The 25,704-nt window shown below is 28.3% G+C and overlaps 2 protein-coding genes across 2 annotated transcripts; both read right to left on the minus strand.

Annotated features, from left to right (window-relative positions):
- Positions 1–584: 584 nt before the first annotated feature.
- On the minus strand, positions 585–3,431 carry LOC103501443 (putative serine/threonine-protein kinase-like protein CCR3). The gene has a single exon (XM_008465018.3). It carries the CDS (start codon positions 3,099–3,101, stop codon positions 690–692), a length of 2,412 nt encoding a protein of 803 aa, XP_008463240.1. The 5' UTR covers positions 3,102–3,431; the 3' UTR covers positions 585–689.
- Positions 3,432–20,372: 16,941 nt separating this feature from the next.
- Positions 20,373–23,853, minus strand: LOC103501444 (uncharacterized). The gene is made up of 6 exons (XM_008465019.2): positions 23,265–23,853; positions 22,435–22,563; positions 22,227–22,347; positions 22,035–22,116; positions 20,933–21,086; positions 20,373–20,815 (listed from the first exon to the last, which is right to left on the minus strand). The coding sequence occupies exons 1-6, from the start codon at positions 23,541–23,543 to the stop codon at positions 20,687–20,689; spliced, it is 894 nt and encodes a 297-aa protein (XP_008463241.2). The 5' UTR covers positions 23,544–23,853; the 3' UTR covers positions 20,373–20,686.
- Between the last annotated feature and the right edge of the window lie 1,851 nt (positions 23,854–25,704).

The following is a 25,704-nucleotide window of genomic DNA, read 5'->3' on the forward strand; positions in this document are numbered from 1 at the left end:
CCCAATCTCATTTCACCTTCAATCTTCAATTTTCTTTCCTTTTTGTGTTGCATTGATAAAATCATTGGCTTATCTATGACATCTTTTCAATATTCTTTAACTTTCTTTTCTGGTTTTTAAACTATTATTTTTTATTGATCAACATATTCGGAATGGTCCCCTGTGATCTTGAGCTAGTGGTTTGGTCGAAATCAATCGTACTAGACAACGATGCACAAGCATAGTGAAAAGATAGATTCCTATTCACATTTTGAGAGTTGTATAGTGTAAAAAAATGATTTGGTTGGCTGGGTGGCTGTTTTCAAAACTATAGTTCTATGTTTGATTAAAAAACATCAACTTTTTTCACCTATGAGTTTACCCAAATGGACCAAGAACATAGTGACAGTTCTGTGATCTCGAAAGGAAAGTTTGATTACGAATGACAATCATTCGAACAACAGAGATGCTAAAACATAGTGAGAAATAAATCTATACAAATTTGAGAGTTGTACAATGAAAAATAAAAGTGATGTTAGTTAGGTTCAATGTTAGATGGAAAAATCTCTACTTTTTTTACACTAAGAATATACCCAAAAGAATGATGAAGAAGAAAGAAAAAAGAACAATGAAGAAGAACAGCTCAAAATTTTTGTTTCTCTTTGAAATTTTTTTTTTCTTTTTTTTCTTTTTTCTTTTTGAAGAATTTCTTACTCTGAAACAATGGAAATTCCACCACTAGAGATGCTACCATGGCTATCATCACAGAGATTCAAAGCTCGTTCCAAATTAGCAACAATGTCGGTCATCGTCGGTCGATCTTTCCCTTCCAAATGCACACAATGCATCGCCGTGTAAGCCACTAGCTCCACTGCCTCCGCTTCGTTGATCTGCGGTGGTCCGACTCTTTGATCCAAAATCTTCTCTAATTCTCCCGCCATAATCACTGGCACCGCATAATCGACCACACTCACCGGTGTCCCTCCCTGTTCCTCATCCTTGAATATAGCTCTCTTCCCTGTCAAAAGCTCCAACAACACCACCCCAAGCCCATACACATCACTCTTAGCAGTCAAAACATTCAATCCATAGTACTCAGGATCGATATAACCAACCGTCCCAGCTGCCTTCGTCGGCCGATAATCACGATCCGACCCTGGACTCATCAATGACAACCCAAAATCAGATACCCTGGCCGTCCAATTTGCATCGAGGAGAATATTGGATGATTTAATATCTCTATGGATGATGGGAGGGACTGCATAGTTATGAAGATATTCAATCCCTCTAGCTGCATCTAAAGCTATTTTGATCCTCATTTTCCAAGAATTTACAACACTACTAGCTTTCTCAATGTTGTTCTTGTCATGAAGATGATTATAAAGTGCGCCATTTTTCATATATTCATAAACCAACAACCTCTCATCCTTCTCTTCACAATACCCAACAAGCCTAACCAAATGCTTATGATGGAGCCTAGACAAGAACGCCAATTCTGAATCAAAAGCACTCTCTTTCTCCTGGAACTTCTTAGTTTTCTGCCCCGTTTCACCTCTCTTTATCGCAACTTCCCGACCATCGTACAGTTTCCCTCGGTACACGACACCGAAGCTCCCCTCACCAATCTTATTCTCAGGTGAGAAATCATTAGTAGCCATGGCAAGCTCCGCTAGAGTAAATTCTTCTGCTCTATCTGCGTGCTTGGACGATGTACCACTCCTCTGCCTTCGCATTATCCGTGAACCTTGACGCCGTATTGTCGACGACCGCGACGGAGGGCTGTTGTTTGTGTTTGACGTTGTCGTTCCACCATTAGAACTAGCAGCTCTAGTGATGGTAGGCTGAACAGAGTTATGTATCTTCTTATTCCCAAAACAAACACCGGTCCACAAACAGTAAATAATTGTGCAAATCCCAGCAAAGGCCCCAACTGAGCCCACAATACCAAATGCCAACAAACCTTTTCTCAAGGCAGCTGGCGGAGATGACGGGGTCGTCCCCGGTGGCGACTGTGGAGGTGAGGAAGGCAATGGTTCCGGCGACGATGGCGTTGGAACAGTAAACAAACAGCGATTACAGACATTCCCAGAGTTAGAACAGAGGGTTTGAGATAAAGGATAAACCCCACAACTACAAGAAGATAGAAGAACACAAGGACCAGGAAGAATCTTAGGAAGAGAAAGTGAAGAAGGACTTGAAGAATTATTGGACCAACCAGGCCCCCAACAAAGAACAGAGAAATTACTCGTTGTTAAACCACAAACAAAATCAGATCCTGAGGAAATTAATTCAAACGAAGTTTCACGAATCGAATCAATAGAAAATCCCAAGCCACCCCAACAAATTACCGATCGATTCGAGACTAAAATCCCACAGCTATGGCGTTCACCGAGAGCTAATTCAGAGAACTCCACGGAAGAATTTGAAGGAAAATCCAACTGCCCAAAATCATTATTCCCTTTACAAACTAACCCACCAGAGATATTCAATCCACAAACATGAAACCCACCTGCGACGATACTCAACATTGAAATATTTCGAAACCCATCTTCGATTTCGGTTGCAATCGACGAATTTCTACCCCAACATCGAACAGATTGATTCCCTTTCAAAATCCCACAAGAAAACCCGTACCCAGAAGAGATTGAATCATATTGAACAGAAGAAAACTCACCTCTCGCGTTGTTACCATCTCGCCAGCAAGTTACATTGCCGGCACCAACCACCGTCGCGCAGATTTGGTCGTCGCCGACTGCGAGATTCTCGAGAAGAACGTTGGGGTTATAGTAAAGTCTTCTCCGGGTAAACGCAGCGTTGGTCGAGTTGAAGCCCCAACAGAGTAGAGTGTAGCCGCCGGACCTTATACCGCAGAAAATATTCCGACCACCGGATACAGCGGAGAAGGATACATGGGGTTCGATAAAAATGGTTTGACCGTCACGGAAACACAAAATCCTTTGAGTCGGCTGCTCGGCGACGATGCCACAGACGGTGCGGGAGCCGTAGCTAACAGCAAGAGTAGAGGCTGAACCGAGAGCTTGGATCGCCGGGAACAGGGGAAAAACGACAGCGATGAGAGTGAGGACGGCGAGGGCGAGGGGGGGAGAGGATAAAGTCGTCATTTAAAAGAGGAGAGAGATAGGAGAGGGGTGTTTTGTTGGGTTGTGGTGTGATGTACTTCATTGGGAGTAACAGCCATGAACAGAGGAGGGAGAAAGGGGAAAGACCAAATTGAGGGAGAGGGAGAGAGGAAATGGGTTTATAGAGTGAGAAAAGGGGAAAAGAAAATGGAAATCAAGAGAGAAAAAGAGAAAGGAGAAATGGAAATGGAAATGGAGTTTGGTGTTTCCATTTTCACCGGAGAAGAAGCTCTGAAACTACGGGAAGGCGAAAAATGGTTTTTAATTGAAGACTTTGAAAAACAGCGTGTTTGTTTGGCTGCCGTTTTACTTTCAAATACGTTTTACATTTCTACGGTTTCCTTTTTCGTTTCAATTCCATTTTCTTTTTAACCAAAGGCTTCAAAATGTTTTTTTTTTTTTTTCTTTTTAATTTTTTAAAAGTTTTAAGTTTGAGTTCTCTCTCAAACAAATTAAATTTGTTTTCAATTTTATATGCCTCTTTTGAATTGATAAAAGAAAAAGACATGTTTAAAAATATGTTATTTTCAACCATTCCAATTCACTTTTTTCATAACTAAACACTCCAAACAAAAAAAATTAAAAATTAAATTACACAATTCTTTTTATAGATTTTTTTAAAAAAATTTACATCTTATTTTTAATTTAGTGGATAGATTTTAAAATTTACACTTTTATGCTTCTTTTTTACTATTTTTAATTTTAGTACTATGCGTACTCATTAATTTAAAATAACTTGAAAGTTATAATTAATAAATTATTAAACTTAATTTTAAGTTTTTATTTTATAATTATTTTAAATTTTCGATTATTTTCAAATACATCAAAATAAACAAAAATATTTATTAAAACATAGCAAAACATTACGATCCATTTACAATGAATCACAATAAACTACATTATGTGTTCATTATAGACATAAATAGTAGTCTATCTTGATTTATTATGACCTATCACAAATAGATCATAACATTTTATTATATTTGTAAATATTTTAATAAGTTTTATTATTTTAAATAATTTTTTTAAAATTAATTATTAGACATTAACACTGAGGTGGGTACTTGCTTAAAAAATTGATGTTAAAAATATAAATTTAAATCTATAAACAGAATTGAATCAAAAGTCAAATTTTATCATTTTAAAACTTAATAACTAATATAAAATATAAAACTTATAAAAGATTTAAAATTTAAAAAGAGTTAGAAGTTTATGATAAAAATTAATATAAATAAATTTATTTTAGTTATCTTTAGAATCTAGAGTTTAGTTTAATGAGATTAAAAGTTATTTGATGGAACATTAATATAATTTTAAAAAAAAATTATTTTTTTTATTCAACGGTGAGAAGGTTCAAATTTTTTAACCTTACAATTTGTCTTCATGTGTTTATATGTTAGCATTATAAGTTTGTTATTTTTCTTGTTTTAGTGTCATTTATATAGTACAAAGATAAAATGATTACATATATAACATAAAAGTTGGCGAAAGACTAAAAATCCTACTTCCAACCACTATTTCACACATTTCCTCTCGATTTTCTCATTATCACTTATAGCAACTATCTATGATAACCACTGATGGCTACTTACGGTTGCTATTATTGATAGCTACATCAATGAATATCACTGATAGCTCCTATTAGTTGTTAATACCTTATAAATTGATATTGTTGATAGCTACGCCTAATGATAATTCTCTATTTGCCTTTATTACGAATGGTTCATTCCAATTTTTTCAAATTAAAAGCTATTATTGAAATTTAAATTTTTTTTCTAAAATTTTTCTAAAAGAGTTGTTATTTTTTAGTATCGAAGGATTTTTTTTTTTCTAATACAAGTATTTAGTTCTTAAATTTTATCGATGGACCTTCTTATTTTTCAATTTTTTTTAGAATAGGCGTAGTTGATATTTAAATTTTCAAAATGTACAATGTAATTTTTGTTATTTTAAATAAAAAAAATTATCTTTTATCTCTTACAAAGTTATATAGTAAATTTATTTTTTAAATTTGTAAATGAAAAATTATTAAAAATATTTATAAAATATAGTAAAAATTTACGGTTTTTGTTGTTGATGATGATGGAAAATGTTGTATATAATAATAATAAGTTAGAACCAAGTCTAAGTAAAAAGAATTAAAGAACAAAAAATGTAATTTGGAGAAGTGCATCCACACTCCAAACACTGTTATAGAAAACTCAAAAGAAGAAAGTGTAGTTATGATTAAAATGTAAATTTTTGCACCAATCTATTCCTTTCTTGTAACACACACTCTCATGGAATGGGGATTTTCCTTTTCCTCTAAAACAAAACCTCATGATTATTGATGAAGATATTAATTTGAGTTTTTTTTTTTTCTTTCTAGATTAAATTATAAATTTAATGCATTAATGTAATACAAGGAAATTAAGTATATATAATGATTTGAAGTACATTTCAATTTTACACTTTCACAATAATCTTCTTTTATATATATATAATATATATATATATATATATATATAATATATATATATATATATATATATATATATATATATATATTAATGGTTTTAGTTTGATTCCCACTTTTATGTCAACTATTTGAATTGCTTAACTTTGCATCAAAATCAATACAACCATTTTTAACTAAAATCAGTTTCCATTTTCTACTCATTTTCCTTTCAACTAAATTTAAACCATTTTCTACTAACTTCCCTTTTGAAATAAAATGAATCATGATAGATTCTGTTCTACAATAATATATACATCTTATCAATCAAAAAGAGGATGTGAGTATTTGACTTATTGTTACCACCCTATAAAGAGATTAAAAAACCAAATTTTAAAAATATATTGAGGTAAATCCATATTCAACTTAAATATAGTTCAACTATATTATTCACTTAAAGATTAAATGTTCAAATCTCTCGAACCATTTATTAAATGATTAATTTTCTAAAATTAAACTTTTCGTTTAAATTTAGTATTTAGGGTTCTTATTAAAGCTTTGTTTGATTAAGTAACTCGTCTCGATTATTGTAATGATATGTTTTATATTGTTGGAGTTTTTCATTTTTATGAAAAATATTGTCAAAGTTTGTTACATCAAAATTTAAAGAGGTGTTTTCAAATATAGTAAGATTTCATCTTCGATATTGATGGACATTGATAGCTAGATTCTGAAGATTCTAAAATTTGCAGTATTTTGTAAATATTTTTTGTCGTTCTGTTTTTATAATAATTTTAAATTCAAAATAAGATTCCTTTTGTTATCTTTTTTTTTTTTTAAAAGAACGTTTAGCTTTTTCTTCAACAATCAAAGCAACTATATAACTAAACTATCGTATAGGATGTCTTATCGACTAGAAAATTGGTAACTGAATCTCTCCACTCTTAGGATGTGTTTTGGTTGATTTTTAAAGTGTTTAATTTTTAAAATAATTTATTTTAAGATAAATGGAGTTATTTGGTATTGATTTAAAAATAATTTTTAGAAAAAATAAGATTATGAAATAAATCATTTTAGGGAAAACGCATTCAACTAAATTTTAAATTTTTTAGAATAAATATTTATTTAATGTTTAACAAAGAATCCTTCCCAAATGTCTATTTTTCTTCCTCTATTTTTTTATTCTTTTTCTATTTTTTCACTTTGTCGTTCTTTTTCTAAAAAATATTTTGAATATTTTTTAATGTGTGTTCGTATACATTTAAATACAGAGATTTGCAAATGTTCTTCTTTTAGCTAAATCTACTTCGCCTTAACATTTGTGAAAGAAATCATGAGAATGTTAATGAAGAACATGATCGTTTAGTTCGTGAAATGAAGATGAATGAAGAACGTGATCAAATTGCACATCTTCTTGTCTAGTTGATATTATTTTGTTTAGGAAAAAGTATTTATCTTATTTATATTTTGTTGTTGGAAATCAATTATTTTTCTTTATGGTTATGTATAGAAACCAATTCATAATATTTAATAGTCTTTTCTTTTATGGTAATTTGACTTAAGTATAAATATTGTCAGTATAAGACAAACCAAACACAATTTTTCATATAAACATTTATAAATATGTCAAACCAAATACGTAAGTGTTTAGATGTTAAACTCATTTTTTTAAAAAAAAAATTAAATGTATTTTTAAAAATACATTTTTTTTCCGCAGGCAATCCAAACAGTTGGTATTAGGAAAACTCCTTTTTATCTTTCAATTATAAAAAAATTAAATAAGTTTGAGGTTGATTCTCACACGGTTGTTAATAAAACAATATAGAAAATCATTATTATGATGATAGAAGAAAAACCCATCACATGGGCTGAATTTATGAGTTTGTTTTTGATTAATTTTTTTCTTTTAATTATGTGCCATAGTAACCATATTTCTGTAGACATCCAAATTATTTTTCCCATTAATTTAATTTAATGCCTTTTCATTAGATTGTAGAAATAAATTAAAATACCAAAAAAGGAAAAAGGAAAGAAAAAAAAGAACAAAAATAAAAGAATGGTTACTAAAGGCTTAGGTAAGACAGCTAAGGCTTTGTCATGCGTTACGACATAAACAGCTCATTTAATTACGTACTTTTAATTCTTCCAAATTACATTTAAGATTCTTCAAAAATGCATCTAATCTCATTCATCATTCCACATTTATTGTAATCGGTTTTTTCTTTTTCTTTTCTTCTTTTCTTCTTTTTTTAATTTTAAGGATTAAAATTTTCCTCAACACAACCCCATGATCATCAAGTGAATCCAAGCATAAGGAAAAAAAACAAACAAACAAACAAAAAAGAGATGACAAGGGAAAACACAGGTCTCAAAACAGAAAAGTTAGAGTCTAATGAATATATACTAATAAAAAAATAATTGAGTTATGTCTAACATGTCGCCATGCAACTTTATAAGCATTGCAAACTGTCCTACATCTTCAAATTTACCTATAATTGGAAGCTAATGTTAGAGGAAACATGTCATAAATAGTCTCATTCGACAACTCAAAAAAGAAGAGCGTAAGTAATCTTCGAAAGAAAACTCTTATTGTTCTTTTGTGTGTTTAATTGAACTATACACTTTATAAGTTTGACACTTTACTAATGCAAAGAATCACTGCAAGATGTTTTATCTATCTAGACATTTTTATTTCCCTATGCATACCATTTTGTGGATATTGATTGGTGCTTCGAGCCTTATTTATTTGTTTTTCTCTCTCTCTCTCTTTGGGAGAAGAAGCTAGAGCTAGTAAAACATAGGGTTTTGCTTTTATTATTAGTAGTTTATTGATGCACATACAACTATATTATTTTCATTAGCTAGGCTTACAACATAGATATAATCTCTACTTTTATTTTGAGATTAAAGATTAAGAATAATGATGTAATTAATGTTTGGGTACAAGAGGTATCTTAAAGTTGTTAAACCCAAGAGGCCCCCTTTTCTTTTATTATCTCCATGATTAGACCTTGGTAAAATTGACATTTTCTAATTATGCTTCAAATCCATTTACTAACATTTATTATTGAAAATTCCTAGTCGGTGTTGAGAGTCATAGTGACAGTAGCCTAAGTGTCATTTAAACACTTCTTTTAACAAAAATTAGAACGTTTTTTTAAATCAAATGGATACTTGAATACTTTTTAGGAGTTTTTAGTTCAGTTTTGAGAGTCCTACTGACACTTACGCTTGCATTTTGGAGCTTTTGGGAATTAAAAGTGTTATATAGATACTTTTAGGAACATCATAGTTGGGTTTGTACGTCAAAATCATGACTCTTAGGAACTTCAAGGTAACTTTCAAACAAGTTCAACTTGAAAAGACGAAACTAGACCATGATAAACAAGTCAACATTCAAGCCTATGAGAGACCCACGATGATTGACAAATGCATATAAATTTTTCTCACAATTAAGAAATGTATATATAGTTACTTCTTGCAATAATAGGAGTTCTTACCCCTAATCGATCTGTAGTGTTTTTTGATCGATATCTTTTCCTTTTAGGATTTTCAGAGTACATTAGGTTTCTATAACTTTCTAGACTTTGGTTGATTCTGAACACCGTATTTTTGGCTCATGTATTATTGCTTTCGACTCCTTTAAAGAAAACTCACCAAACTATTCTATATTTTCTCCAAGAACAAAAGTTCCTCTAAAGAGCAGGTTTCTTCCAATCAAGCCTACTCATAAAAAACGTATTTTAATTTAGAGTGGGATTCACCTTGAGAAAAGATCAATGATCTATCCTAGAGAGCACCTTAGTTCGTTGGTTTCATTCAAAATTGTGGTCACTGTCTACTTTTTTTTCAAATTAATTATTATTTTACTTTTGTTGTTTCTGTTGTTGTTTTTCTTTTTTTTTTTTTTAAATTTCTACTTTGATCTCATTATGTTACATTTTACTCCTGACATTTTGTTTAATGAGTTATGTTGATTCTTTTCAACTTATGGGCTGGTTTTCTTTAAAGGATTCGGTCAACGTGGATACCCTTAGAATTTATGGCTTGAGTTTTATGTTAATTCATCATGTTGTTTTAATCTTTACATTGTCTCTATTGAGTTTATGGTTATCTTGTCAATTTAAATTGATTATTTAATTTAACTTGCTTGTGAAGTCTTAATGGTAAGAAGGTTAAGATAAAAAAATGATTTTACATATGAATGTTGAATTAAAATTCTAGATATAGCTAGGGTGATTGGCATGTAACCTTAAATGATTTTAAGGTTTATCATAGGATTATTTATAAATTCCATGAAAAGGTCTAAGATTCAGGTAGTGATCATAGACATAGGATTTTAATTATTTGGACTCCTAAAGAAACTTGTGAACAAGAAGTTTTCAATAAGAAGTCTAAAATTCAGTTAACATATAAAACTTTGTACCATCAACTGCAAATTCAATTTCTTCTCTATGTAATAAAATAATTATTAAAGACATCTTTATTTTCTGTTTTTTACTTTTTAAAATTAATTTTTATAAAACTAAGTATATTGGGTAACTAATTTAGTTTTTATATTTTAGAATAAAAATAAAAAAGATATCAAAAGAAAATTATCAGGTGTTTAATATGGTTGAATATAAATAGTAAAGAGAAAATATTGGTAAAAAAAAAAAAAAAAAAAGAAAAAGAGAGAGGAAAAAATGGAATAAATAAAAAAAACTGTTTTTTTTATTATTATTATAAACTGTTTCACTATTTTTTTTACGAGTGATTAATTTTTATATTTATTGAACTTAAATCACTCATTTCTTTTTGTATTTAAATGACTAAATTTATTGTTTATTAACCATTTACTAATTTATCTTCTATTTGAATTTTCAAAGTTGAAAGTCTTTTCTATTTTAAAAATAAATTGCTTTTAATTCTTTTTAATATATAGTTTTTGGTTGGATGGTCAATTCAATTTTTAAAAAATTTAGAGAGATTTCGGTGTCAAATCTTATGCTTTTTCTTTTGAAATAAAAAAAAAAAAAGAAAAAGAAAAATTGATGGATGTGTTTGAAACCAATAAATGGATGTCAAAACCTAATAATTACTTATTAACATTTTAATATATGCTCAAATTCTTAAGTTATACACCTCTACATCAGTTATTACAATTATTACATTTTAAACCTTAGCTTTTGGACTAATTTTGTTTTGATTTATAAGTTTTTGAACTTTTGCATTCTAAATAGCTATCATTTCACTCTTTTTCTTTTTTCCTTCGAGAATCATTATCTTCGTTTTTAATAATTCTCAAAAATCTATTATTTTAGTAAGTATGATAAATATGTATCAAACCTCAAAAATTAAGAACATATATTGATCTAGAAAATAGATGTAAATTTTAAAGGTTAAAACAATGCTTTTTTTTTTTTTTTTAATCTGCACTCGTTCAAGACTTGTATAAATTATGAATAATAAAAGGTATGTATGTATGTAGTTGTTGAATAGATTTTTAAACATAGAAACAGCAAGAGATCATATAAAAAGAATATAGTAGTTGATGGAAATTGAATGGGAAAAAGAATAATAATAATAATAATAATAATAATAATAATAATAATAATAATAATAATTGAGATTCAAATTTGAAATTCAACATAGGGAATCCCACAAGTTCACAAATATTGGTCAAAAGAATTAAATATGACAATAAATAGAGAGGTTGCTGTGGAAAGTGAAAGGAAAATGATTTTGTTATAAGCAATGAAACAAAGACTATGTCAAAATTCTTCAAATATAACAAACAAACACTTCACATTATTCCACAAGTTTCAATGTTTTTCATTTTCCCTCTTTTTTCCTTTTTCTTTTTTCTCACACTATTGTTTTAAACAATGTAATATAAATAAAATAAAAACGTGCATTAGTAGAAAATCTGAAACAAAAACAAAAAGTAATTTGAAAACAATTTAATGAATGCATTCCATATCGATGTGTTCGGTATACATGTTTAGTAATACAAATAAGAAATTACAAAATTATATAAATAATTATTTTGTATTATGATATCATCTATAATACATATTTTAATAACTTTACTTCACGTTTTATATTTGTGAACATCTTTATTAATTTTTAATATAATCTAACCTTTTTAAATTAATTTTTTTTTATAAATTTAAATAATGATACACTCAAAACATAAACTCTTACATAATATGAAATACAAACTTCTTGTCTATTTATTTACCTCCAAAATTCATCTCTTCCATAAAGTTATAGACTTTGGATTTCTAATTTAAACCTATACTTCACTATTCTTTTTTGAATAATGATGCTTTCTAAAACCCATTTGAAACTATTTATAAAAGTGATATTGTAATCCTCAAATAGAAACATAAATGTCATTGGATGGATATAGATGTCAATACCTTTCACAACTTTAACACACAAAATTAAATTAAATTAAATAACAAAAAAAGAAGAAGAAAAAAACTTTACAAAAAGATCACTTAAAAAGTTTATAATCGGATGAGAATCCAAAACTAATTATTAGTAGAGAATTAACCATATTATTCTAAACAAAAACAAAAGGATAAACTATTTATGTTTGTTTGTTTACCATTTTCAAATTATATTTTTTATATTCATTAAAAACTCTACTCACCATTTTCTAATCAAATTTAAAAAATAGAATTAAACAAGTTTTTTAAATATATATTTTTTTTTCTTTTTTATATTTGTTTAACTTAATTTTTGAAAACATCTATTAAAAAATAGATAATAAAACTTAAAATACGGTGAAAATTCATAAAAAAAAAACAGAAAACACGAAAATTTTGAGATATATTTGTGTTAAATATGTATTAATATGTATTTATGGATTTTTATGAATACATTAATAATAAATTTAAATAATAGTCTTTTTCATATTTAATAATATTTATTAGTTGAAACTTGAAGAGATATGATTAACTTACGCGATTAAAGCTTTTTCACAATGAAAATTGTCGTGATGTGATTGCGATGTGAAGCAACCGACGTTCTTGATTATTTAATTTTAATAAATAAATAGGTTTGGATTTGCCACCAACTATATTAAGGTGTGATTAGTCACCGAAAAATACTCGTCTATGTAAATTCAGATTTAGGTTCATGAATCAATTGTGTATAGGAAATGTTAACATCCTACGATACTCATAAAAATGGTTACCAAAATTTTATCTTTTAAAACTAAATTATTCATAAAACAAAATTTAATTTTTTTTTTTTTAAGGTTTCATTGTTCTGAATTCACATTTAAGAAAAAAAGTTAAGCATGAATTGATAATTATGAATGACATTAGAGCTATTAGAAAAATAACATTTAATTTTTTTATCTCCATCCTAAAATTTCATTTATGTGAAAAATTAATAAATTTCAAATAAAACACTATTTAATCACATTTTAAAATATAAAATTGTTGATATATTTTATTTTAAAAAATTATTAATTAAATTTTCAAAATGAAAAGTTTCATGTATTTATAGAATCTAAATTGTAAAATTCCTAAATAAATATTATTCTTTCCCTTCTCAAATTTTTTATATTCATATGGCAAAAAATGAATTTTTCATACATAGATATTGGAAAATAAATAATAATAATAATAATAATACAGGTCGTAAAATAATATAAAATAATACAGATGGTGAAATAAAAAGTTGCGAAATAATAGCTGTGAAATAAATATACCAAACCTAACAAAATTCATAAAAGTCTAATCAATTAATATTCGATAGATTTAATAAATTTAAACAAAAAATTAACAAAACCCAAATTAAACCCTAAATCTAATAAATTTGATTAGGAAGCAGAATAAAGAAGGCAGGGTAAACTTAATTTTTAAAAAACTGAAAGAGATAGTAATTAAAATCAATTCAACAAAAATTGACGAAAACAAATTTGAGAAATAGAGGGTAATCACCAAATTCATTTGGAAGTAATCCCTATCAACCTTGAAATGGAAAAGGAAAGAAGGAAAATTCATACAAAAAAGAATTAATACATCTGATCCAATACCAATTTGAGAGTAAAATAACATATATAAAACATGGAGAAGAATATAGAAAAATCATAACATAACACACATAATGGAAAATAAAGAAGAAAGAAGAAAATTAAAAATGTGAATATTTGAATTTGATCATGTGAAAATTTTAATTAAAAAAAAAAAAAGAAAGAAAAAAACCTTCCCTTTAATTCTCTTTGAGTTATAATAGCTAATTGAGGATATTATAATGAAAAATGAAAGTCTATTTCAATCAACACCAATACACATATTCTTCTTTTTTTGCTCTTTTTTTGCTTTTATCGATCATATAATTTTCTTTTTCTAATGTGAATTAGAATATATATATATACACACACACGTTTATCCAGATTTGCACACTACTGATGATTATATATATATATATATATATAGCGTATAAATCAGTTTAGCTCTATATTTTAAATTTAAACTAAATTAGAGACTTTTAAAATCTTGGCTTTTTAAATATTCCTTCCTATATATTGTTGCATGATAGATTAATTACATCCCATATTATCTTTATTATATTATTCTCTTTAACATTCTAAATAAATAAATAAATAAATAAATAAATAGCCCATGGACCCACACCTCTATTTTCTTTTTATTTTTTTTGTTAATTTCCAATACCTTAAATATTTTCACATATATCTATATATATATGAGAGATGAGAGATGGAGAGATAAGAGAGAAAAAGAAAAGTGTTATATGGTTGATAGACCCAAATGATTGTTTAATTCATAGGTAAAGAAAAAGGTAGGTTTAGAAACAACACATACCAAAATATTATTATTATTGTTGGGAGAATATCATGTATATATATAAAAATCAAACACAAATAATATCTTTTACAACTCAAGATAAAATATAAAAAAAAAAATTAAAAAGAAAGAAAGAGACAGAGAACTCTCTCCAATTGAAATGAGATACTTCTCAAAATTAAAAAATAATAATATGCCAAAACATTACTTAATTGATTAACTAGTTGATCATATTCCAACACAATTCATCAAATGAAAGATTCAAAGTACCATAAATTTAACTCCATTGGTACTCAAAAAATCGAGTTAACTTGATATTTCTATCGTATTCTTGGTATGTATTAAATTCATCCACCTTTCAATTGTATATTATGAAGAATTATGAAGTAATAGTTAGAAACTTTTTTCTCGACCTAATTCAATTTCTAAATGTTTTATCAATTCTATTAGATTTTTTGTGGGCCCGCATCGCATGGTTGTTTGATTTGTTCAATGTTTTCCTCTTGATTGGTTGACGTGGCAAAAAGCTTCCTCTTTTATGAAAGTTAGTGAAGAATATTCTACTTTAAAAAAGATATCATTTGGGTCTTTTATGAAAATATTTCTTTCTTTAAACGTAGAAGATTTGTTCCTAAAGTAGACTTATGTTTGATCGAGTTTTGGTAATCTTTTAGGGTTGTTTACCTTGGTTGTGAGAGATATTGTCAGCAGCGTGTGTGATAGAAAAAGTGCATAACAACATCTCAATTGTATAATCAGAAAAACATAACCCGAAACGTGTAAGTTTTCATTCATTGGCGCAGTTTGTAGCTGCTGCTTTTATTGTAGTAACAATAAGTATCAAAGTTTTAGTATTTAAAATTCAAGCTTCAGTTGTATGATGATATAAAGAACTTTTGCTTACGTCTCAATGTTGGATGTGATTCAAGGGAGTTCCTTCAGTATACTACCTTAATTTGTTGATCGATGAGAAACTTCATTAAGGGGGAGATTTTGGTTAGCCAAGTCATCTTTGAAATAATTTAGTGATATATTTACTTTCTATAATATTATATCACTAATAGTACTGAGTGAAAAATAGTTATGTTAAACTCTGTACTAAACATTATAAGTGTATGATTATGATTAATATATCAAAGAAATAAAATCTCTAAGTCGGGTCAAGGATCTCTCAGACGTAGATGTTGTTTCATTGAACTAGGTTAACAATGTCTTGCGTCTTTGTTGTTAACTGTGGATTCGTCTCGAATGTTGTTGTTGATTCTTTTACTGTTTTATCAAATTGATGAAGCTTTGTGTGGCATAAATTCATCTCCTCCATCAATTTAATATTTTAAATATATAAAGAGGCAATATATATATATATATATAAAATTATCTTTTGGAATTTGAAGAGATTAAAAAAGGAACATTTTAAAGAGAAAAAAAACATTGGAAAGGTAGGACAACACATGAAAGTTAAAGGATAGACTTGAGATCTATAACAAGTAAATGGAATCTTGAAAAATGCAAATAAAAACAGCTAAAGAAAACATAGTTAAATTATTGTTTTTTTGTAGTTAAAAACGTAGCAAAAATAGATGTGAAAAAGAATGATTCAATATATTTTTTGAGAAAAGAGAAAAGAATTAAAATGAGGTGTTGTGAGGAGAATGATGGATATATGTTTGAGAAGATGACAACATTATCTATACATTTCCAAGTTTTATTATTTATTATTTATGTTCATTATATTAATTAATTCTTCACCAACACATTATCTTTATGGCCTCTTTTATTTTTCTCTTTTTCTTTTTTTCTTTTCTTTTTTGGTTTTGGAATTTGGACATCACTTCCTTTTTTATTCAACAAAAAATCAAACATATATTTTTGTTTTAATATGTAATATTTTTAGTCAATTGGAATTTGAAATTTGAAATGTTGTTTACTTACAAGATTTATGTTCCAAATATTGATAATGATGTGTATAAATCTATGTTTGGATTTGTGTCTTATTTAAAATATACTTAAATTAAATGTTAAATATATAGTAAATCTATTAATATCATGCCTCTATGAATTTCTCATTTTCTCTTCTTCAACGATGAAAAATGTAGAAGAAAAGAGAGAAAATATTTATTTTGAAGGAATATATATCCAAATTGGAGGAGAAGGTTTTTGTTGGGTTTTGTCTAATATCGTTGTGATTGGATATTAGGGTTTGAACCTTCAAGTTCAACCTAAAAGAATGAATATATATCGATTATTGTTGAAGTATTATGTTATTTGAAAAAACGAATTATTATATTTACGTTATAATTACTAGAATTATGAGAAATAATAGTTTAGTCTCTATCTTTACAATTAATGAAACATCTTTGAACAAATCAATTTAACTTCAATTATTCTCATTGTTAAGTTATCAGAGAATATACTCTTTTATTCTTAACTCCGTTAAAACCATCAATTTAAACCTATTCTTAAGTTACTCTAACTGACATTAATGGTTATACTACAACACTTCTAACTTCTATGTCGATAGTTCAATTTCTCCATTTCACGTATTGCGAAAAGAAAAAAAATATCAATTGTTATTTTTATCAATATCATGAGTTAATAGTTAGATTCTTTACAAATATATAAGGAACTAAAAACGTAGATGAGGAGATATGTGATTATTAAAAGTGGATTTGAAGTTGTTAGAAATAAGAATGAAAGAGAATTTGAAGGAGACAAAATTAAAACAAACAAGGGGTTGTAAATTGGTTTGCTTTTTTTGTAAATGTGTATGAATGATGGTTTTAGGACAAAACAAAGTTGTAAAGTGGTCAACTTCACTCAACCAAAAGAACTAACTATTGTATGTTGTCCCTTTGTTTGGACTTTTGGGTTACAAAACTCTTCATACTTTAGCTCACTACCCACTTTTTGTCCCAAACTCATTTTCTCCTAACCCCCTTTGCTTTTCATTATGTTTCTTTTCAGGTCGCTTTAGTTCTTAACCTTTCATATAAGTAGTCTCTTCTTCTTATTATTATTATTATTATTATTTTTAATGATCTATAAGTACTCAACTTTTATGTTTGTGTCTATTTTGTCCTCTAAAATTTTTAGGTCTCTAATAAGTGTTTCTTCATTTTTTTTTTCTTTTTGTTTGAAATTCAGAATGTTGGCTTCCTTCTTGTTTAAAGTCAATTATATTTTTATTTCTATTATCTTTCTTTACTCTCTTTTTTTAAAAGAAAAAAATTGTCCCTAAATTTTCTCCTGAGTAAGATAATGATTTAGTTATGTGTACTTTTGAATATTTTAACAATTTAGTTTCTATAATAACCATATCTTTGTTATAGTAACTACTACGTAAAAATCCTCCAATTATCTACCCTAAACATTATTTCAAAACCTCTTATTCATTACATGATTTCCTATTTGCTATAATTTTTATTATTTGACATTCATCATTTCTTTTTAATTCTTTACTACCATTTTTACTATTTCCTACTCAAACTAAATTAGTTTAGGCATTAAAAACATACTACTATAGCTCAAGTTAAAATAATCTTTCAATCACAAACTATTATAATCAAACTTTAATAACCCTAAAACTATACTAACTAACTCCTTACCACAAACACCCCTAAATTGTTGCTTTCAGAAGAATTTAGAGACCAAATATATTTTTTTCACAATCTAACATTTTGAAAGTTTATGTTAGAATTTTTTTTCCTTAAAAAAAAAAAAAAATCTTTTAAAATTATAATTAATCCAAGTTTTCTTTTTCATTTGTTCTCTTAACTTTTTAAATTTTCAAATCTATCCCCTTTTTGTTCATTAAATTTTATTTTCTATATCTGTCATATAAAAGGTAACCTTGTTGATAACAAATGACTTAACATATAGATCATAAAAATAATAATAAAAAAAAAAAAGATGTATTATTATGTGTCGTTCTCTTACAAATTATCTTTTATATATATAATGGTGAATTTTCTTTATTTATTTATTGTTAAATTTAATAGTTTGTGAAGTGAAAGATTAAAGTTTCTATAAGTTTGAACTATTTACAAATATTAAATATAATATTGGATTAAAAAAAAATTAAAAAGCGATGGAAAGTGAGTAATAGTTGAAAGACCAATTCTTGATTTTAAGAATAACTTTATAAAGATGTTACCATTCGTCAAAATCAAGAAGACACCAAACAAAAGCTTAGCTATTGGTAACCAAACCAAGCCCACTTACAACCAATGAGAATCTTTGTCATTTTGGTCAAACTTTCAACTTTCTTTTTCTTTTTCTTTTTCTTTTTCTTTTCTTTTCCTTTTTTTAGATAAATAGACTTGAAAAGTCAACTCAACCAAAAACCTCATTTAATTGAATATAATTTTATAACACAAAATCAACAACAAAATTCAAAGAATTGAATAGGTCTTGGTAGGTCTAAGTCCTATTCATTGATCTTACTCATTCCCTGTTCATCCAATAAATATTGAAGGACCAAAAAAAACCAATCATTAATTTCTTTTTGAAATAAGGATTCAAACATCTAATCTAAAAAATTGAAAGTGGGTTTCATGAATGATATGTTAAGATTAATGTACACGCTTAGTTAGTCGTTGAAGTTCAAGTTATGGTGAGACAACCAATTTTCTTGTCAAATAAACTTGAAGTAACAAAAAAACGTTTTTCCACCTATTACCACTTGGGACATCTTTTCACATGAGTTGAAAGAATTTAAAGATCAATGTTTAGTAAAAGAGAGTGATTAAAATTGAACAAACAGACCAAAAATAATATTTAAAGTTTATGAGTTTGAGTCTATAAAATGTTTTATAGTATTAGAGGTGAGATGAGGATTCAAAGGTTTAGTTTTTATAAATTAAAAGAGATAGTATGGTTAAGAAATTGGAAATCTTATAAGGTGAAATAAAATTCACTTCTTAAAATGGCCAAAGCTGCAGATGGATGACAACACAACAATGCTTTAGGATACTATTTTGCTTTCATCTTCAAACTCAAACTAGAATATTATTATTATCATCATTTGATAGCTGTTACACAAAGATATATATATATAAATTGCTTGCGTATTCATTTAGTTCGTTTAAACAAGTCTTTGAAGACAATTAATATTGTTCTTATCAAAATCATACATTTTAAAATAATAACCGTATGGCATTTCGATTCTTGTACTTCTAAATTTCTTCCATATATTTTTAATAAATCTTCATTAAATCTTTAAAGTTAATTTATACCGAAATTAGTTAAATAGCAAAAATAATTTTCTGACAACAACACACATGGAAAAATGTTTTCAAAATTTATGCTAAAATTCACACGATAACGGCAAATAAATCAAACGGTCAATAATAAACAAAAATGGAAACTAAGGTGTAGAACGCATTCTCACGTATTTAATTTTTAAAAAATAAGTCATTTTAGAAAAAGAAATTTAAACAAAAATTTTCAAAAAAAATTTAAATAAAATTGGACAAATGAAAATATAGAACTTCGGCTAAAATATATATGGATCAAAATTTAATGAACTTCAAAGCATAACCTAAAATGCTATTTTAATCTTTTTTTTTTTTTTTTTTTTTTTGAAAATAGAGAAACAAAATATTTCAACCTAAATAAAATTATTCGCAAGAAATTTTTTAAGCAAACCCCTAAAACAATTCTTCAAGGGCTGTTCAAGGCATTAGGTTAGTGATTATAATTTATAATTTTAATATGAATTATAAATGCGAAGAGAAGATGGTTATGAAACAGTAAACATGATAAAAAAATAAGGGTTTTCAAATAGTTTTAACGAAGCTAGGTGTGACTTATAATACATGGAAACTTCAGTTATTACAATGAGATAACCAAATATTGAGTGAATAATAATAGATCACTACGTCCCGGACAATTTAAGGCCCAAACATCCTAAGTTTTTAAGATATACAAAACCAAAAAAAAAAAAAAAAAAAAGGAAGAAGAAGAAGAAAGAAAACATGGTAGAAACTACAGTAGTTAGAGCAACCAAGGGGGTGGCGGAGAAACTCAAACTATTTATTGGTAAAAGGTTGAAGAAATTCCTACAAACATATCCAACAGCATTGCATGAATAAATTACAAATCAGAATTCCTACACAATTTACAAATTTTAACACTATATATAATTTTCAAACAATGGGATGAAACTATTTGGGATCATATCCATGATGTACAACATGGTGGAGCTATACAAAACTTCAAGAATCAACATCTGACTTATGAAGGTGCTGCCCTTTGAACAAGCTAACTATGTCAACTGTTGACATGGTGCAGAGAAGAAGAATGTACCTTTTCTCTTGCACAAATCTTTATTTGACGTAGGTTGGAATTCCATGCTTCTGAAACCATTCAGGCATATGGAATCTTTCGTACAGCACCGGCCTGACGTCGTTCTGCTGCGATAGGTGCTCTAGAAGTGGAAGAATGACATCTAGGAGCTGTATGTATGTGGAGAACAAGCAACAGAAATAGTTGGTCATGAATTGAATTGTTGTCAAAATGTATTATTGTTAAAGGAACTGGAAGTTTTCGAATTTTCATGATTTCCTTCATACCTGTGAATCGTGTGGTTGCCCTGCAGAAAATGGAATGCAAGGAATTCCATTTAGAGGTTGGAGTAAAAAACTGAAAGGATTGTTGTCAACGATGACTATTCTTCTTAGATCCTTTGATAGGCAGGATAGATCCTTCACGTGATCTCGGTATTCCCTGTTACAAGGAGTAAACAGTTCACTTAGTTTGAACTTTTGTAGAAGGTATGTGAAGTTTCATCCTATTCCTTCCAATATTTCAAATCCTTTCAAAATGACTAGGCTTATGTAATTAAAAACATTATGACGCTTAAAACATTCAACATGATCTTAGAAAACGGTTATATGGACTCAATGTAGAATTAAGGAATTAATGGAAGTGATTTCAAAACGGTTAAAAACGCTTTTTGCATATGTAAAATCATACCTTAAAACACGTTTTTAGTCATTCATAATCATTTTTGAGGATATAAAAATTGTTCTTAGAAGTGTAAAAACAAACAACTAATTGACTTTAAATAATTAAATGCATGTTGAAAATGATTTTGAAATAGCGAAAAATCTACTTTGTTGTGCTTAAAATCATTATGGAACACGTGTTTAATTACTCAAAATCAATTCAACTTATTAATTTCACACTTTTAAACACATTTTCATATTATTAAATTTGATTTTAAATAATTAAAAGCATTTTTGCAAGTCATTTTGGAAAGGACAAAGTGATTTTGATCATTTCAGAATCAATAGTAAACACACAATAAATACACCCTAACAAAAGTGATTCAACAAAGAATAAATCTGTAGAAAAACCGCTTGAATTTAGGAACAGAAAATGACTCAGTTCCTCAACTAACTAATCAACCAAACTAACTTATCATAGCCTGCATCAGTAAATAGTGAACTTCAGGATATAAAAACAAATAGTTCAACAACTTTTACTCAAAACTCCTGAATGATTCAAACTTGTTTCTGGAAAGGGCAAGTTTGATTCCTTGAGATTGGATAGCTCGTTTAGTATTATATCTTTATAGACAGAAACTCAGCTGACCCCAAATAGAAGTAAAAATAGAAAATATTTGTAATGCTGACAAAATAAAAAGAAGAACATAGCAGAAACAGTACTTACGTGCTAATCGTTGAAGGCCTGTACAGTCTAAGACTAAATCGATTTTCTTCATCTATCCTGTCGACAAGAGGTCTTGCATACCCTGAGGTATAGACATAGATGGCATCCTTCAGATTCGAGTTCTTTTTTCATTCAAAGGTAAAGAGAGGGTGATCATTATTTGATAATCTATAGAGGGTAGAGTCTACAAACCTTCAAGACCAGCTGTGAAGAGTACAAGATCTGCAAATCCACCTAGATGTTTTAAGAAATCATGCAAACCGGGCCGCTCAAAGACAGTAACATAGTTGACCTTAGGCTTCCCTTCACAGTCCTTCAAACAACACCATAACCAGGCAAGAAAGTTGAACTAAAACTCAGAAAAATAAAATATTACAAGGTTACTGAAAAAGGAAATTACCTTGTCTGAAGAATAGCACTCGAGTTCAAAAGACTTCAATCCAGCTTCTATTGCTTGACTGCGAATAATAGCAGGCAAAGTAGATGTTTCATATGCACATATGAGTGTTTCATCCAAGTCGAGAACTATCTGTAATTGTCCAACGTCAGATATGGAATCTTGGGAACAAAATAAAAGGAGAAATTCAAGGAAAAAAAGAGGACCCCAATACCCACCCAAAAGAGAATAAAGCAAGCAGAAAAGAAGACACAATCACCCATGTGGCTTTATGGAACTCAAAGTAATTTTTGGAAACCATTTTTCAACTTCACAAAGCATCTCAACAAATTTCTAATATTGGAAATTCAAATCATCAACCATAACATTGGGTTCTAAAACAAAAGAAGACAGTTCCTTCAAATTGCGATAAGCATTTACAGAAAGTTAGAGAGCTAAATTCTTTCATCCATTAAATGAACTATAGCCAATGAAGTTGAAGTTTTCCTTAACCCAATTTCACTAAGAAAAGACACAACCCTGCTTCACCACATGAAAATGTTATCAATGAATTTTCCCACACAGGCAAAGACCAAACCTGTTGAACCCTACTCCTTCTAAGTAAGATAAAATCAAACTTAAACATATATCGAAATCACTGTCGTAAACCCATAGAAGGAGGATAATGCATAATCCCAATAATCACAAAATTGAGATAACCTAATCAGCACAAACACACCAAAATTTCAAGAAAGGTCAAACACAAATTGAATCCAAACACAAACACTTGGCAGAACCCATTCATAACGAGTAATCAACAAAAGAAAGATTTAAAAAAAAAACATTGAAAATACCGTCAGTTTCTCCATAAGCCCATCGGACTCGTCCTCGTCTTCAACAGAAGCAATATCAACAGCAGAGGCAGCAAGCAACTCATGGTCAGGAAGTTCAACGACGGGCAAAGGTTTAAAAGACGGAGAGGAAGAAGAATGAGAAGAAAGAAGACGAAGGTGTCCAAAAGCTGTGAGGATGGAAACAAAGATCTGGAAGAAGAAAGCCAACCAGTTCAAGAGGGTCTTCCAGACCTGCAGAGTCCCGGGCGAGTAGACCTCCGGCTGAGTCAACTCAGCCATGGGAAAGGTGATGAGAAGAGAACCGAATGTTCAGAGGAAAAGGTGAGATATGGATATGGATATGGATAGGAAAAGGAAAAAAGAAGTAGGGTTTGGAGTGGGTAGAATAGGAGGGGAGGGGGGGGGGGGGTCCTGGCGGCGGGGGCGGAGGAGGGCGGCGGGAAGGGGGGGTAGGGAGTTATATAAAGAAAGGAGAAGTCGGGAGCGTGGAGAGGTAGGGGGTGGGGGATGAGAGTGGGGGAGGGAAAGGGAAAGGGAAAGGGAAGGGGAAAGAGGATTTAAGAAAGTGAAAGAATCGGCCAATGAGAAAAGACAATTGTAGTAGTGCTCTTCTTTAAGATCATGTCATTGCTAATTATTGAGATGATGACTCACACTCCGATTCGCTACTTCCTATACCACTTGAAACCACCCCCCCCCCCCCCCCCCTTTCTTTTTCCCTTAATCTTTTTATATTCTTATATTTTCATTATCAAAATCTTTTAACTCTACCTCCAAATTTTACTAATTTTCTTTTATGGAATGATTTAATATTTTCCAAAATACCCTAATTTGATTTTTAAAAAAAAAATGCATATAACACAACTTACTGTAAGATTTGAAAAATTAGTAGAATGTCGGTATAATGTCATAGATGCACTAAAAGACCCAAAATAAGTTGGAAACTTTTTATTCTTTTAATAAAATCTTGGTGGTCAATATGGATAAATATTGTATTAATTGTCAAAAAGTACAATATTAACGTTGTGACCATTTCTCTTTTATTTTGCTAAATTATAAAATGATGTTCTTTAATTTTGTACTTTTATTAATAATATATTTTATTTAGTAACTATTTACTTTTTATTTTTAGTTTTTAAAATTAATCATAGAATTTATTTGGAATTGTTATGATGCGAGCTTAAACAAACGAATTAGTAATTTCAAAATTAAAAACAAGTTTTTAGCAACTAATTTGTTTAGTTTTTAAAATTTGACTTTGGTCTTAAAACATTTTTAAAATGTAAACAATAAAACTTTGGATATAAATTGATTGGAGTAGAAATTGGAGACTTAATTTTCATAAACTAAAAACCAAATTATTAATAAAGAGAATGTTAAATTTTTCTAAAATTATCTTGAACTAAAAATCAATAGTTTAAAAATATACTTACCTTAATTTTGAATGAAGAACTTTTTTTAAGATAATTCTTTTAACTAAAAAAAGAAATTCATTGGTATGATCAGTTATCAAACTCAAACACTATTCAATTATTACTCCAATTGTATGAATGTTATATTTATCAATAAATTCAACCAAAAACCGAGACATAATGTACTAAATAATAATCTATTAAAAAACACCATGTGTGTATATATGTGTGAGACACGATTTAAATCCAAGCAATTTGTTTCTTTTATTTATTCATTTTAGAATTCTTATCCATAGTAATGATCATCACAAAACATATAGTTTTGTTCTACAATAATTGGAGACGGAAGATCGAACTTTCCACCTTTATAATAAAAAGTCATCACTTATTGATAAGCTAATCTTACTTAAAATCAATATATTTTCATTAATCAATTATTCAAAAAGTTAAACATATAATATAAAAATTATCACAATTAAAAGTCCAAGTCTTGAAAGTAAAATTCAATCAAAGCAAAAGTTTAGGATAAAAAAAAGAAGAGTACCTTATAAAGTAGGAAAAGTTTTAGTTAAACTTATTCCAAAATAATATATAAGTCAAATTGATTTTATACTTGCTTTCATTATTCTTCCCAATATATATAATTTGAAGAAAACAATATATTCTATTTTAGGAATATTGTATTGGTGTTGATATTGACATTCTCATGTTTACTTATAGGTTTGGATAAGAACGTCTGGATAAACTATTGGGAAAAGAATTAATATTACAAATACAATGAAATCGACACTGATTTCATTCAATCAAACAAAATACATATTAATCCTATTTAATTTATATTGAATTTGTATTGATTAAAGCAAAGTTGCATATTTAGTTAATTTCCATTTTAAAACAACCAATCCTATAATGATCATAGTTATAAAAAATAATAATTATTATTTTAGATAATAAATTAGAGCATGTGGGAACCCATCATTCCAAATTTGACAATTTATTATTGATTTTTGGGTCGTCAAAGCCTCTTA

This window comes from Cucumis melo, chromosome 10, assembly GCF_025177605.1.
Source record: "Cucumis melo cultivar AY chromosome 10, USDA_Cmelo_AY_1.0, whole genome shotgun sequence".
Taxonomy (NCBI): domain Eukaryota; kingdom Viridiplantae; phylum Streptophyta; class Magnoliopsida; order Cucurbitales; family Cucurbitaceae; genus Cucumis; species Cucumis melo.